Source organism: Watersipora subatra, chromosome 1 (genome assembly GCF_963576615.1).
Source record: "Watersipora subatra chromosome 1, tzWatSuba1.1, whole genome shotgun sequence".
Taxonomy (NCBI): Eukaryota; Metazoa; Bryozoa; class Gymnolaemata; order Cheilostomatida; family Watersiporidae; genus Watersipora; species Watersipora subatra.
Genome location: NC_088708.1, coordinates 78,408,795 through 78,425,810, shown reverse-complemented (window position 1 = coordinate 78,425,810; position 17,016 = coordinate 78,408,795). Strand labels below are relative to the sequence as shown.

General features: G+C 36.4%; 2 protein-coding genes across 2 annotated transcripts in view; one reads left to right on the top strand and one right to left on the bottom strand.

The window, feature by feature from the left end:
* Nucleotides 1-17,016, bottom strand: part of LOC137391873 (serine-rich adhesin for platelets-like) — a 35,298-nt gene that overhangs the window by 7,154 nt on the left and 11,128 nt on the right. Inside the window, exons 8-9 of the mRNA XM_068078423.1 lie at nucleotides 11,087-11,268; nucleotides 6,186-8,602 (exon numbers count right to left, since the gene is read on the bottom strand). Coding sequence (XP_067934524.1) covers nucleotides 6,186-8,602; nucleotides 11,087-11,268 — 2,599 coding nt within the window. The remainder of the gene's footprint in view (nucleotides 1-6,185; nucleotides 8,603-11,086; nucleotides 11,269-17,016) is intronic.
* Nucleotides 925-5,692, top strand: LOC137385477 (uncharacterized). Its single transcript, XM_068071945.1, has 4 exons — nucleotides 925-1,006; nucleotides 1,372-1,384; nucleotides 3,780-4,264; nucleotides 5,667-5,692. Exons 1-4 carry the CDS (start codon nucleotides 925-927, stop codon nucleotides 5,690-5,692), a joined length of 606 nt encoding a protein of 201 aa, XP_067928046.1.

The following is a 17,016-nucleotide window of genomic DNA, read 5'->3' as shown; positions in this document are numbered from 1 at the left end:
AGGTCATCACAATGTGGTTGCTACAAAAATATGTGCAGAAGTTGAAACAAAAATTCAACACTTCGTTGAATATGGCTGGGGAGTCCGCAGCCATATTTAGCACTGACAGGACTTAATAAATAGGAGTAGAAGCTGATAGTATAATAGTGTATTGCACATCACAGGCCATTTGTGTATTGCACGTCACAGGCCATTTGTGTATTGCACGTCACAGGCCATTTGTGTATTGCACGTCACAGGCCATTTGTGTATTGCACGTCACAGGCCATTTGCGTATTGCACATCACAGGCCATTTGTGTATTGCACATCACAGGCCATTTGTGTATTGCACGTCACAGGCCATTTGTGTATTGCACGTCACAGGCCATTTGTGTATTGCACATCACAGGCCATTTGTGTATTGCACATCACAGGCCATTTGTGTATTGCACATCACAGGCCATTTGTGTATTGCACATCACAGGCCATTTGTGTATTGCACATCACAGGCCATTTGGACTAAACTCTAAAATTCTAAATGTAAATTTATGACCAATGGTAAGTTTATGACCAATGGTACGTTTATAACAAATGGTACGTTTATAACCAATGGTACATTTATAACCAATAGTACGTTTATAACAAATGATATGTTTATAACCAATGGTACGTTTATAACAAATGGTACGTTTATAACAAATGGTAAGTTTATGACCAATGGTAAGTTTATGACTAATGGTAAGTTTATGACCAATGGTAAGTTTATGATCAGTGGTATGTTTATGACCAATGGTAAGTTTATGACCAATAGTAAGTTTATAATCAATGGTAAGTTTATGACCAATAGTCAGTTTATGACCAGTGGTAAGTTTATGACCAATGATAAGTTTATGATCAGTGGTATGTTTATGACCAATGGTAAGTTTATGACCAATGGTAAGTTTATGACTAATGGTAAGTTTATAATCAATGGTAAGTTTATGACCAATGGTAAGTTTATGACCAATAGTCAGTTTATAATCAATGGTAAGTTTATGACCAATAGTCAGTTTATAATCAATGGTATGTTTATGACCAATGGTAAGTTTATGACCAATGGTAAGTTTATGACCAATGGTAAGTTTATGACCAATAGTCAGTTTATAATCAATGGTAAGTTTATGACCAATGGTAAGTTTATGACCAATGGTAAGTTTATAATCAATGGTAAGTTTATGACTAATGGTAAGTTTATAATCAATGGTAAGTTTATGACCAATGGTCAGTTTATGACCAGTGGTAAGTTTATGACCAATAGTCAGTTTATAATCAATGGTAAGTTTATGACCAATAGTCAGTTTATAATCAATGGTAAGTTTATGACTAATGGTAAGTTTATAATCAATGGTCAGTTTATGACCAGTGGTAAGTTTATGACCAATAGTCAGTTTATAATCAATGGTAAGTTTATGACCAATAGTCAGTTTATAATCAATGGTAAGTTTATGACTAATGGTAAGTTTATAATCAATGGTAAGTTTATGACCAGTGGTAAGTTTATGACCAGTGGTAAGTTTATGACCAATGGTAAGTTTATGACCAATGGTAAGTTTATAACCAGTGGTAAGTTTATGATCAATGGTAAGTTTATAACAAATGGCAAGTTTATAATCAATGGTAAGTTTATGACCAATGGTAAGTTTATGACCAATGGTAAGTTTATGACTAATGGTAAGTTTATGACCAATGGTAAGTTTATGACCAATGGTAAGTTTATGACCAATGGTAAGTTTATAACCAGTGGTAAGTTTATGATCAATGGTAAGTTTATAACAAATGGCAAGTTTATAATCAATGGTAAGTTTATGACCAGTGGTAAGTTTATGACCAGTGGTAAGTTTATGACCAATGGTAAGTTTATGACCAATGGTAAGTTTATAACCAGTGGTAAGTTTATGATCAATGGTAAGTTTATAACAAATGGCAAGTTTATAATCAATGGTAAGTTTATGACCAATGGTAAGTTTATGACCAATGGTAAGTTTATGACTAATGGTAAGTTTATGACCAATGGTAAGTTTATGACTAATGGTAAGTTTATGACCAATGGTAAGTTTATGACCAGTGGTAAGTTTATGACCAGTGGTAAGTTTATGACCAATGGTAAGTTTATGACCAATGGTAAGTTTATGACCAATGGTAAGTTTATGACTAATGGTAAGTTTATAACCAGTGGTAAGTTTATGATCAATGGTAAGTTTATAACAAATGGCAAGTTTATAATCAATGGTAAGTTTATGACCAGTGGTAAGTTTATGACCAGTGGTAAGTTTATGACCAATGGTAAGTTTATGACCAATGGTAAGTTTATAACCAGTGGTAAGTTTATGATCAATGGTAAGTTTATAACAAATGGCAAGTTTATAATCAATGGTAAGTTTATGACCAATGGTAAGTTTATGACCAATGGTAAGTTTATGACTAATGGTAAGTTTATGACCAATGGTAAGTTTATGACTAATGGTAAGTTTATGACCAATGGTAAGTTTATGACCAGTGGTAAGTTTATGGCCAATGGTAAGTTTATGACCAATGGTAAGTATATAACAAATGGCAAGTTTATAATCAATGGTAAGTTTATGACTAATGGTAAGTTTATGACCGATGGTAAGTTTATGACCAATGGTAAGTTTATAACAAATGGCAAGTTTATAATCAATGGTAAGTTCATGACCAATGGTAAGTTTATGACCAGTGGTAAGTTTATGGCCAATGGTAAGTTTATGACCAATGGTAAGTATATAACAAATGGCAAGTTTATAATCAATGGTAAGTTTATAACCAATGGTAAGTTTATGACCAATGGTAAGTTTATAACCGATGGTAAGTTTATGACCAATGGTAAGTTTATGACCAATGGTAAGTTTATAACCGATGGTAAGTTTATGACCAATGGTAAGTTTATAACAAATGGCAAGTTTATAATCAATGGTAAGTTCATGACCAATGGTAAGTTTATAACAAATGGTATGTTTATAATCAATGGTAAGTTCATGACCAATGGTAAGTTTATGACCAATAGTCAGTTTATAATCAATGGTAAGTTTATGACTAATGGTAAGTTTATAATCAATGGTAAGTTTATGACCAATAGTCAGTTTATAATCAATGGTAAGTTTATGACTAATGGTAAGTTTATAATCAATGGTAAGTTTATGACCAGTGGTAAGTTTATGACCAGTGGTAAGTTTATGACCAATGGTAAGTTTATGACCAATGGTAAGTTTATAACCGATGGTAAGTTTATGACCAATGGTAAGTTTATAACAAATGGCAAGTTTATAATCAATGGTAAGTTCATGACCAATGGTAAGTTTATAACAAATGGTATGTTTATAATCAATGGTAAGTTCATGACCAATGGTAAGTTTATGACCAATAGTCAGTTTATAATCAATGGTAAGTTTATGACTAATGGTAAGTTTATAATCAATGGTAAGTTTATGACCAATAGTCAGTTTATAATCAATGGTAAGTTTATGACTAATGGTAAGTTTATAATCAATGGTAAGTTTATGACCAGTGGTAAGTTTATGACCAGTGGTAAGTTTATGACCAATGGTAAGTTTATAATCAATGGTAAGTTTATGACTAATGGTAAGTTTATAATCAATGGTAAGTTTATGACCAATGGTCAGTTTATGACCAGTGGTAAGTTTATGACCAATAGTCAGTTTATAATCAATGGTAAGTTTATGACTAATGGTAAGTTTATGACCAATGGTAAGTTTATGACCAGTGGTAAGTTTATGACCAATAGTCAGTTTATAATCAATGGTAAGTTTATAACAAATGGCAAGTTTATAATCAATGGTAAGTTTATGACCAATGGTAAGTTTATGACCAATGGTAAGTTTATGACTAATGGTAAGTTTATGACCAATGGTAAGTTTATGACCAATGGTAAGTTTATGGCCAATGGTAAGTTTATGACCAATGGTAAGTTTATGACCAGTGGTAAGTTTATGGCCAATGGTAAGTTTATGACCAATGGTAAGTTTATGACCAATAGTCAGTTTATAATCAATGGTAAGTTTATAACAAATGGCAAGTTTATAATCAATGGTAAGTTTATGACTAATGGTAAGTTTATGACCAATGGTAAGTTTATGACCAGTGGTAAGTTTATGGCCAATGGTAAGTTTATGACCAGTGGTAAGTTTATGACCAATAGTCAGTTTATAATCAATGGTAAGTTTATAACAAATGGCAAGTTTATAATCAATGGTAAGTTTATGACTAATGGTAAGTTTATGACCAATGGTAAGTTTATGACTAATGGTAAGTTTATGACCAATGGTAAGTTTATGACCAATAGTAAGTTTATGACCAGTGGTAAGTTTATGGCCAATGGTAAGTTTATAATCAGTGGTAAGTTTATGATCAATGGTAAGTTTATAATCAATGGTAAGTTTATGACCAGTGGTAAGTTTATGACCAATGGTAAGTTTATGACTAATGGTAAGTTTATGACCAATGGTAAGTTTATGACCAATAGTAAGTTTATGACCAGTGGTAAGTTTATGGCCAATAGTCAGTTTATAATCAATGGTAAGTTTATGACCAATGGTAAGTTTATGACCAATGGTAAGTTTATGATCAATGGTAAGTTTATAATCAATGGTAAGTTTATGACCAATGGTAAGTTTATGACCAATGGTAAGTTTATGACCAGTGGTAAGTTTATAATGAATAGTAAGTTTATAATCAATGGTAAGTTTATGACCAATGGTAAGTTCATGGCCAATGGTAAGTTTATGACCGATGGGCAAATTGAGAAGGACGATTGCAGCATCAACAGTCTGCAACACATTTTTGGCGACCTGAACTTGAGTAGTGCACAAATTCACATCTAAAATACCATGAAAAGAAAACAGATATGATCGCACTAGAGCAAGTCCACAGGCCGATCAGAAGCAATTGATCAGAGAAGACAGAGCAAAGCATACTCATTACAAAGAAGATTAAGCTCTTGATGGTCTTGACCCTACCAATGGTCATAGGAGCCATATTTTTTGCTATCAATCAGCCAATAGACACCTGCTCTACGAATCTAGCCTGTCTGCTAGCATTGCTTGGTAGATGAGCGTCAAAAAGAAGATCATCAAATAAAAGACAAGTTTTCACCGTGGCACTTGCAAACTCTAGCAACTAAGACAGATGAGCAGTGCTTTAGATGTACTTGTCCACCTCTCATCGATTTATTGACAAAGAGGTAATGACTAGAATGATGCTTGAGAATGGAAGGACGGCTGTCAGTGAACTTACAACATTGCAACGGGTTCTATCTGTTCTAAACAAAGGTAAATACACCTGCTGAATAAGTCTTAAGTATACATTTAACTTCTTACGTAAAATAGTAAAATTGTTACACAAAATTATCAAATATACATACATTTGGAACTCCGTATCCGATTCAGTAAAAATAATTTATCTATTACAAGAGTTCAATTTATTAAACACAACTGTTCGATAAAGAAATTTGATTTCATAAAAGAGAGACTGGAAAATATTTTCAAGCGATTATAGAGAAAAGATATGAAGAAAAAACTGACAAGCCTACTTCAACCAAAAAATATAGCAACAAGTATGTTGTGACTGTAAAATGGTAATAGATCTATGGTTTATTCTCTATAATAATATGTAGAGGCTGATGCTATCATGTCTCGGTAGGTTTTACAAGAAACTTAGGTATTTGATGTGTTAAAAATATCAACTATTCATGTGAAAAGGAATATTGGTAGCAGGAAAGAATGTTTTCACAACATTATAAATATTAGCAGCTAACAGCTAGTCATTGCAGCCAATAAACCAACATTGTGATGACCATCTATTAGCAACATTATTGTCTGCAAATAAGTTTAATTAGAAAAATAGCTTTTTATTTCTTCAGCATCAACATGTTCAAGTATTTTAAACAGCTACAGGGTAATTGATCAGAATTACTAAACACATTCATATCTACACCAATTTAACTGTCCATTGAATAGACAAAAATCTTACAAACCTGAACATTGCTCAGTAACAGAAGGTTTTAATCATATTTCATGCTCTGCACATTGAAAGATTGGTGGTGAGCAAAAATCAGCTTTCAATGTCGAGACTGTAGCACATGTGGACCAAGTATACATCCGAAAATGTGAGAGAACTCGCAGGGATTACTTACTCGCTCTTTACTTCCTGAAGTACTTGAAGGTGCAGTGTTCCAATACGGGTCCATACTGCTTTGCTGACTGCATGCCTGAAGTGCTGCCGGTATATCAAAGAGGCCACGCTTATCTTTAACAGGAACATCAATTTTTCGTCCAAGACGTTCTGTGATATTCATTCCTTTGCTATTATGTTCTTTTGTTGGCATGATAAACGCAGTTAATGCGTCATTAAATGATATGTCACTCGACTCTACTTTCTTTGCTAAGTCAATCAAGCGATTGGCTTGCAGTTGAGGTTCAGAGATTTCCTGAGTCTGAGATAATGTATTCAGATTATACTTGTCATAACAGGGCTCCTCCTCAGCCATATGCAAGGTTCCGTACCCGGGATATGTGTCATCATTCACTGAAAGGTTCACATGATCTTGGCCATGTAAATGATCAATTATTGTAGACTTAGCCGGTAAAGTTAGAAATCTTTGGTCTTTTTTCTCAGTGCATAGCAATGTTCTTTCCTGTTTTTTAACGCTCTGGCTATATATCGATGGATTAACATCAGGGCAGTGACTCTGCTGCTCTATAGTAGGTGTAGGCAAAATACCGGATCTTGTGTTGCTGTTCCGTAAACTTTTCAAACTGTGCAGAACCGACTCCTCAATGGCGCATGTGTCCGCAACACTTGTAGTTATTTTCGTAGATTCCACATGAGGACTTGTTTTGATACGCTTAGCAGCTGAGCCAACCTGGTCTGAATGGGTTGTGCTCATCGCATAATCATCCTCTTTGTCCGAATCAAAAGAATGTTGATAGCTCAAAATTTTTCGCCGAGAATCACTTGGCGACTTGGTATTGTTCACATTCCATATTCCTTTAGAGCTCTCTTTTTTAATACGTAGCTCTTTGCTGCAGACCTGCTTTCTTGTGGAGCGTATCTGTTTGATTATAGATTTCACATTGATTGCAGGAGTGGTAGGAAAGTCTGAACCTTGTTGCTCAGCTTGTCTTTGCTTTTCATTCTCTATAACTGAATGCTTTCTAGGTGCAAAAAATATACCGATTTGAGAGTTTGTTGCAGTGTCAAGATTTTGCATAATCATGGAAACATCTGCATTTTGTAAGCAAGGCAGTAGCAATTTAGTGATCAGTTCAACAGGTCGTAAATCTAAAATAGTAGCTGCAGCAAAATCTTCAATGGTGTACACAGACGAGCGTGCGGAAATGTAATTGATTGGAGAAGTGCATCGGACTTTCTCCAACTCACATTGTTGCTCCATTGTTGGCAGCTGTGTGTTAAGGCTAGAAGTCACTTGCTTCATATTCAAAATCAGCTGCCCAGAATGCATCGATTGCTCTTTCATTTTAGTACAATTCACTGTCGTACCTTCAACTGCATGACCACTGAATGCAGAAGTACTAAGAGTTTTATTACAATCGGAACTGATGGGTGCTTTCTCTATGCTGGATGAATAAAGCTGCCCAGTTTTGAGAGGATGTGGAAGGGGTTCTTCAGCATCAATCATATAATTCCATCTAACTGCAAGAGTTAAAGATGGCAACCGGTGTTCTATGGGTTCAACTTTGGCACAACTCCAACGCTGAACTTCAGGTGTGGTATGGCATGGCACAATGTCAAGCCAGGTTGCAGAAACATTAGATTCGGAAATATGAACTGAGTGTTTTGCGAATATTGGAGACTGTGAAGCAAGAGAACAAGACGCAGATTCTTCAACAAAAATCAACTGAGTTGTGGCTAATGAGGTCTGTGTGTTTACAATGGGTTCTTCTTTTTCTGGAAAATTAGGTAGCTCGCTTGATAGCAATTCTCCAGTAACGAATAAAGCTGGTTCAATTACCTTGGCCGATTCAAAAAGTATTCCTTGAATTTCAGGATTATAAGGTTTCCTGCCTTTTGTGGCAATAGTTGAATGGTTCTCAATTTCGCTATTTGCTGCTTCCTCATCCAACACTCCTTGTATGACAGCAGATTGATTTTTCATCTCCAAATTTCCATCTCTTTTATCTAGAGATGTTTGAGGTGTTATGATATGGTTATAAGACTTCAAATCACCCAAAAAGTCGGCCACACTTGTTGTTGTACCACTATGGTCTATACAAACATCCGACTGGTGGTGTGAGCAGGAGTTCTCTGCTGTACCAGATAGCTTCTCGGTACAAGTTAGTTGGGAATCATTTAAAATCTTCTCACACTCTTTGACAGAAGACTGAGAATGAGATGAAAAATTAGCTGGTAAAGTAGCGTCATCAACTAATTCTTCAAAAACTGTTTGGCAAAAACTATTTGAAGTTGCATGCAGATCCATCACCTCCCCTACCGTATGTAGGACTGATGAGTCGTAAGAAACTGTAAACTTCACAGTGGCTTTCTTCAAGTCCTGATCGCCTGCATTCACTACCTTCGAACACGTTAATTCTATTAAAATAAAAGAAAATTTCTGATAAAAAATAAAAAAACCGTTTTACATCTGTTTTCTATGACTGTAACAAAAATAAGCTTATAGATAAAATATAACAATGACAGTCTTAAACAAATATAGAATTCCATTCTAGTTGAACATGACTATAAAGAGCCTTGTTGGCAGTTTACTAGGTCCAAAACTGAAATGCATCAAGTTACATAATATCCTATGGGTAATGAAGTTGAGTAAATTTGCTGTACATCTGTACATGCTGTACATCAAGTTTGCTGTAAATTTGCTGACAATAACACAGTGCTAAGGAATGGTTAGCAGAGTTCTTTTATATAGACCATCAGCCTATCAGCTTTCTGACATAACACTATTAATGTATTGCCAGACATAAAACGACCCATTGTCATTTGTTGAACATTTTCTATATAGACTTCATGTAGATTAAAGCACATCAATTATATCAGTACTGTTTCAGCTTATTCAGGTTCTTCAATATCTTGGCTTTCAAATGAGCCATTGTATGACATGGTGAGACAGACATTGGTTGGTGTTTATAGGATTTCCCCAGAGCTCTACCACAGAAATGTTCAATGGTATAGGCTCGCAAATTATGACGTCACGATTTTCATACTCTTGTGTGCGTTGTGTGCTCTTACCACTTATTTATCAACTACGATAACGACGCTAGTGGCAGACGAAGGTAGGACAACTCCAGAGAACCAATGAAAATGACAAAGGCATCAGTGTCTTTAGCTCTCCATGTACAGATTATTTCTATGATAAATAACTCAGAATCCAAGCACCATACTATTTTTTCCCAATGACATTATGCACTAGCCCTCTCTTTTTATTGTGATGTTGAGAGGCTAATTAATTTCAAGCATTGCGTGATCTCGCGAGTGTGCAATTTACATATAGTCTTAGAGCCACGCCATTGCAGGTCACAATTTAATCGATGTGATTTCATTACCATTATCAAAGACAGTATATTTATTGAAGCATAATCATATTAAGAAAGCAAAATGAAAGCCACCTCTTGCATCGCAAGCGGCTCGGGGTCGATTTCCTCTGCATTTCTGTATGGGACAAACAATGCCATCAAATAAAATAATGTGATAATAATTACTATAAATGTTTAAATTGAATGAAATGATAAAAAAAGCAAACTCTAACAATCACCCGAAATCTATTAACTCAGAACATGTGTTTGTATAGGTCGGGCGTTAGCACGATCCCCGGGCCTTGTTGACTATCTAGAACCCTAGTTTATTATTAGCCCTCTCCGGGTTTAAGAGCACCGATTGTCACGGAAAAGCGCAGCCTCAATGGCAGCGAAAGGGATCGACGACCTAAGGCTAAATGCTAATTATGACATCACATTGTGGGAACCACAACCAAGTGTTTTTTTATTGTAGGACATACTTTTGTCACCCTGTTTTTCAAAGTTCTATTATTCTTTATGTATTGAATATAGGCTCATTCAAAAGCCAAGACGCTGAAGTACTGAAATATATGATAAAAGTACTGATATAATTGATGATAACGTATGATAAATTAAATTAAATATCAACACTTGAACAAGTGTGGTTATATTTTTGCTCAAAGCACTTTTTGTGTTATGGTAACACAACCTCCATACTTGAATATGACAACGTCTAGAGTTGTACCACGCAGAAGTCAGGATGTGACTCCAGACCTGAATGAAACCCAATGTGCTACACAAAGTGCATAAGTATAAATGTGAGAAAATGGAGCCGAAGTGTAGATCTTGCTAACTAGCATCGCAGGGCATAGTGCAAGCTCACGAAGTGTAGATCTTGCTAACTAGCATCGCAGGGCATAGTGCGAGCTCACGAAGTGTAGATCTTGCTAACTAGCATCGCAGGGTATAGTGCGAGCTCAATTGAATACCAAAAGTTCAGAATATAAACGGTGCTAGGTTGTAAGTTCACTGTAGCAGTCTCAAGCACCCTCAACTTCAACACTACTTCACAATTATGCTGATGACATTGAATGAACGAGACTGTCAATGGTTAGAAAGAATTTATGGATAATTTTGAACACACCTCATGTCCACAGACATAAAATATTATTACAATCATTGTCGCGTGCTTGTGCTGTAGAAACATACAATGAAAGTGAAAAACAGGCAGAGAACTCTGGACAGGGAGAGGGTGAGAAGCGGTAGGACTAATTAAACGGACATTGATAATGAGCAGAGAACAGTGCGATTACCATCGTGTGTTATCCATATGTCTATGGCAAATTCAAGAGCAGGGCAGAACCCATTTAACTTTCAAAACTATCACAATGGAGACCTGATACACGCGATCTGGACAGGACAGGTTCGGAAACAGAATCAATCACTAAGCAGAAGGGCACGAAGAGCACCTACACCTAAATGAAACCTGGGTTGTGACGCATTAAAATTGCGCTGAACTAACAGAAGACTAGCTCAGCTTAACCCAACCATAACCCTGTTTTACCTGCCAGCCAATCATCGACATCCTGGACAAGCTTGCGGGGAATGTGCTGGTAAAGTCGGGCAGTCGCTGAAAGACTCACAATGTGTTCGGTTGCTGGCAAAGAAGTCTCACTATAGGCGATAGCCAACCGTACAGTATCTATCTCATCTTGACTGTTGAACCTGTGGCTTACCTCTTCTCCCCTGCAAAATAACAAGTTGTCTAGTTCTGCAAGCCGTTACCATACAAGCAACGACTGATAGCTTATCTAGCAGCCCAACGATATATTGACATATGCATCGATATGATGGATAACGAGTAGCCAATGACTGATGGCGAAACATATAGCTAGCCAATAGGGCAGCAGTCCACAGTACAAGTCATCAGTTGCTACCGCCTTTACAAATTTTATTTCCTGAAGCTTTGAACATACCAGTCTAAACTGGTTAAAGATTTCGTCACTGATAACAATAACTAAAATGTTGATGAATAGGACGGAGGCACAAATACAATGAGACTGCTAACACTCTATCTGCAACAGACCTGATACTAATCTATGATAAGAGACCACTAACACTCATAGCTGTAACAGACCTGATACTAGTCTATGATAAGAGACTGCTAACACTCATAGCTGTAACAGACCTGATATATACAAAAAAATGTACATATATAGTTGTAGAAGGATAGAGAATATTGTGAAAAAGAAATGCCAGCTACCATCTGAGTAGTTCATATAGCGTGTGAAAATGATGACAATTAAGCAACGATACCTACATGTATGTAGCTGTATAACTGTAAAGGTGTTGCGCAATGAAAGACATGTTAAGGGTGTATGAGTTTCATCAACTCGATGGCTAAATCAAGGGAAATGCAATAGTTTTTGAAGGCTAGACTGTTAGCTGTGTTAAACAAGCTTGAACAAAGCTACACCGAAGGGGAGGTAATGAGTCATGAGCCAGGTGATGAGCCGAACACGATTAAAGGTTGACTGACCGCATGTTAAAATTACATCTGTTTATACCAAAATAATAATAATATTTCATTTTTCAGCAATGATTTTGATGTTAGAAATACAAATAACTAGTTTTGGAGACAAACACTTTCGTGATACAAGCTCCAAGCTGTGACATAAAATGCTCATTAGTTGGTAAAATATAGCCAATGTGTGAACGAACATGAAACAAAACCTTTTCCATCAGCTGCCATTCTAATAAGTTTTGCACATAGTCGCCAGGCTATGCCTTGGTTACCCAACATGCCTCACCAGGCTATACCTTGGTTGCCAACATGCCTCGCCAGGCTATGCCTTGGTTACCCAACCTCGCCAGGCTATGCCTTGGTTACCCAACCTCGCAAGGCTATGCCTCGCAAGGCTATGCCTTGGTTACCCAACCTCGCAGGGCTATGCCTCGCAACAAGGCTATGCCTCGCAACAAGGCTATGCCTCGCAACAAGGCTATGCCTCGCAACAAGGCTATGCCTCGCAACAAAGCTATGCCTCGCAACAAGGCTATGCTTCGCAACAAGGCTATGCCTCGCAACAAGGCTATGCCTCGCAACAAGGCTATGCCTCGCAACAAGGCTATGCCTCGCAACAAGGCTATGCCTCGCAACAAGGCTATGCCTTGTTGCAAGGCAACCAAGGCATGCCTGGCAACCAAGGCTATGCCTTGGTGCAACCAAGGCTATGCCAACCAACAAGGCTATGTGCAACCAAGGCTATGCCTTGGTTACCCAACATGCCTCGCCAGGCTATGCCTTGGTTACCTAACATGCCTCGCCAGGCTATGCCTTGGTTACCCAACATGCCTCGCCAGGCTATGCCTTGGTTACCCAACATGCCTCGCCAGGCTATGCCTTGGTTACCCAACATGCCTCGCCAGGCTATACCTTGGTTACCCAACATGCCTCGCCAGGCTATACCTTGGTTACCCAACATGCCTCGCGAGGCTATGCCTCGCGAGGCTATGCCGCAAGGCATGTTGGGTAACCAAGGCTATGCCTTGGTTACCCAACATAGCAGATAATGATAACGCAAGGTCAAGGTAGATTTGATGAATATTGACAGTCTGCACTGTACTTGAACATCCTGCATTAACCTTTGAGCAGTGCTTATAGAATTACTCCAATCGGCTTGTGCATGTCTCATGGAATGTGCTGGCAAGAAATTCTTCTTTCACACAAATGGGAAATTCAAAATTGTCCATAAAATTTTGCTATTCCCGCAAGTCATATTCGTTGAAAACCTATTAACACATGCTGTAGTTTCATGAATAAGGACTTTGTATGTTCCAAGTCCTTATTCATGAAACTACAGCATGTGTTAATAGGTTTGGACAGGCGGACAGACAGACGCTGCTATTCTTCATTGTAAACATTCCTCATTTTCCTAACTAGATTGCCTAAAAACTGTATGTTCCGTTTTTAGGCAATCTAGTTAGGAAAATGAGGAATGTTTACAATGAAAAATAGCAGCGTTTGTCTGTCCGTCCGTAGCCAGGGTTGAAGGAATAAAAGATTGCACGATACAAAACCCGAACTTATGACACTCATCATAGCAGCCTGATGCTATAACACCTGCACTAATCGACCATTTGAGGTCCTTCAAAAGAATTTTGCGGATGGTTATTATCTGCCCTTAGTAGGTCCACCTGACAATCTTTCACAGCACACTGTACTGATCGGGTACTAGTTTTAATATAACTAGATAGTGTTGCAACTGTTTTCGGTCACCATTTTGCAAAAATCGTGAATCTTTCTTTCCGCTTTCATGACTAGGAAATGTTGACAAAACCTGGTATTTGGTCAAAATCACATGAAAATATTATTGAAACGCACATCTGTGATGTTATCTGCTGCTGTTAATGCAATAAGAAATTGTTCAGTCAGTTAATTAAACAATGATGGTCTCAACTAAATATAGAATTCCATTTTAGTTAAACGTGACTGTAAAAATGATTGTTCCTTCTCTATATAAATGATTCAATTTATTATTCGAAACCCTTCTCTACTATTTTGTTTGTTGATGATACAAATCTGTTTTTTACTGACAAGAAATTAAATGATAATATCCACGAAATCAATTCAGCTTTAGATAGAGGTCAAAATTGGTGTACTGCAAACAAACTAACTCTTAACATTGATAAAACAAATTTTAGAATAATAAAAAACCATCAAAATAAATTCGAACTTAGCCAAAATATAAATATCAACAGTAAGCCAATAAATAATGTTACAAATGTGAAATTCTTAGGAATAGTTATTGTCAACTCACTAAGCTGGTCTTCTCATATTGATTATTTGAGAAGTCAACTGCATAAAAATTGGGTATAATTTTCAAAGCCTCAGAAATTATTCCAACTGACATTTTGATATTGCTTTATAACAGTTTAATAAACAGTAAACTAATTTATTGTTTAGAAGCTTGGGGCAATGCTGCAGACTGTCATTTGAATAGAATATTTCTGATTTAGAAGCGTCTAATGCGAATAATCTTCCATAAAAAATTCAAAGACCACACAGTTGATTTGTTCAAAAAGGCTTATGTTCTTCCAATTAAAGAGTTATACAAAAACGTTTAGGTATTCTCGCTCATTCATCATTCTACCCTGACACTCATGTTCAACAACACTCTTATGCTACTCGTTATTCTTCTTATGCCTTACCTTACCCTAAGTCTACATCTACAGCTGGACATCGACAGGTAACTTACCAGTTGTCCAGTATTTGGAATGACTTACCAATATCAATCAGGTACATTGAAAATTCAAATAGTTTTAGGATTGCTTTAAAAAGGCATCTGCTTGACTCATTGGGATGGCTTTAGGTCTTAATATGTGAACATTTTTACATTAAGCAAATTGTCAACTCGGGCCCTGCACCTTGATTAGCCCTGCTACTGTGCACGTGGGCCTTCATCACTCCCTATTGTATTATGATTGCTTATCCATATACAGTGAAACTCGGATAACTCAAACTTCAAGGGACTGAGCAAAAGTGTTCGAGGTATTAGAGCGTTCAAGTTATCAGGACAGTCATAAGTGCACGTATTTATCAGTAGATACATGTACATATACAAACTATATATTAATCAAAAGCATAGATTGCTTGTTGTAAGTTAAAGGGCCTCTCGTGTGAAGTTTTAAATATTTTTAATCAGAAAGTATAGATATTTTTCTATCACTTGAGATTTGTTTGTTGTTTTAGGTGATGTGACTGCCAGGACGTTCTCAGATTAAAATTGGCAAAACTTGATCGCGGATAAAACGCTCAGAAAAAATACATACGTATTTTTTCTGAGCGTTTTAAATCGGTAGAAAAATACATACGTATTTTTCTCAAAAAAAATGAGGGATGAGGTAGCCATGTATTGACTACCTCAGTATTGTAGCTCTACATGACAAAGGCTCAGTATTGTAGCTCTACATGACAAAGGCTCAGTATTGTAGCTCTACATGACAAAGGCTCAGTATTGTAGCTCTACATGACAAAGGCTCAGTATTGTAGCTCTACATGACAAAGGCTCAGTATTGTAGCTCTACATGACAAAGGCTCAGTATTGTAGCTCTACATGACAAAGGTCAGAGGGCACACCAATGGCAGAGAGCTAGTGGCTTCCTCTCTCTGTAATAATTAGCGAATCTTTGTCACGTTCCATATGATGTCATGATGATGAGACCAGACTCATCACTTGCCAAACAAAAGATAGGAAAGCAAGTCAGAACAGTAATCACGTAAACACCAAGACTGAGGGAATTGATGGTCATACTATGCATTTGCAACCTGAAGTGATGAAGATTGCAAATGAAATACATACATTTATACAAGTAATAGCATGTGCTATATTTACATATGGCTCAGATTTTAAGTGATTGGTAGATATAACCCTAATCAAGGACATATACACATAGTTACATACTCATGTGTGATACATCAACAATTTTTGAGGAGCTGGTAGAATCTTCTCATAATAAACTTTTAGTATCAAATTGCGGCAATGGGTGGGAATTAATCCTTGGAATATTATTAGCCAATGACAAGCATGCGCAGTCAGTACAGAGAATTGGTCAGGAAAAACAATTCCAATATTAATAATTAATACTAATTTTGTCTTTAGCATAGCTAGCACATTAGCGACACATCGGCTAATCGTTGTCGAAGCGTCACGTCAAAATGCACATGTTGGTCTACATTGGTAAAGATGAAACCAACACATCTGAGTGGCTGAAATAGTTGATTTTAACAAACAATCTCAATTGATATTAATTACTTTCAATGCATGTTAGCTTCCTGAAATATTTTCCTGAAATAGCTTCCTGAAACAACTATTTACATATAGTCAAAGAAATTCTCACTTGTGAAAGAATTGTGAAAGCCACAAGTGAGATTGGAACTGTTAGTAAGATCTGACATATAACTGTTAGTAAGATCTGACATATAACTGTTAGTAAGATCTGACATATAACTGTTAGTAAGATCTGACATATAACTGTTAGTAAGATCTGACATATAACTGTTAGTAAGATCTGACATATAACTGTTAGTAAGATCTGACATATAACTGTTAGTAAGATCTGACATATAACTGTTAGTAAGATCTGACATATAACTGTTAGTAAGATCTGACATATAATTGTTAGTAAGATCTGACATATAACTGTTAGTAAGACTGCTAGTAAGATCTGACATATAACTTTTGAAGTAATTTACTAATACAGTATAATTATTATATTATTCACTCAGTATCAATCTGCGGAAGTACAATTGTTTTGTGGTTTGTTGGTTTGGTTGTGAACCAAAAGAATTTTTGTTTTTTGCCGTTTTCATCCGTGTGTGACATTTTTTCCTTGAGCAGAAATATAGCAATGCAAATAGCTGAACAAATGCTATTGCTATCAGAAACTGTTGATAAACTATATTAGGTAATATATATGCTAACGATACTTTGA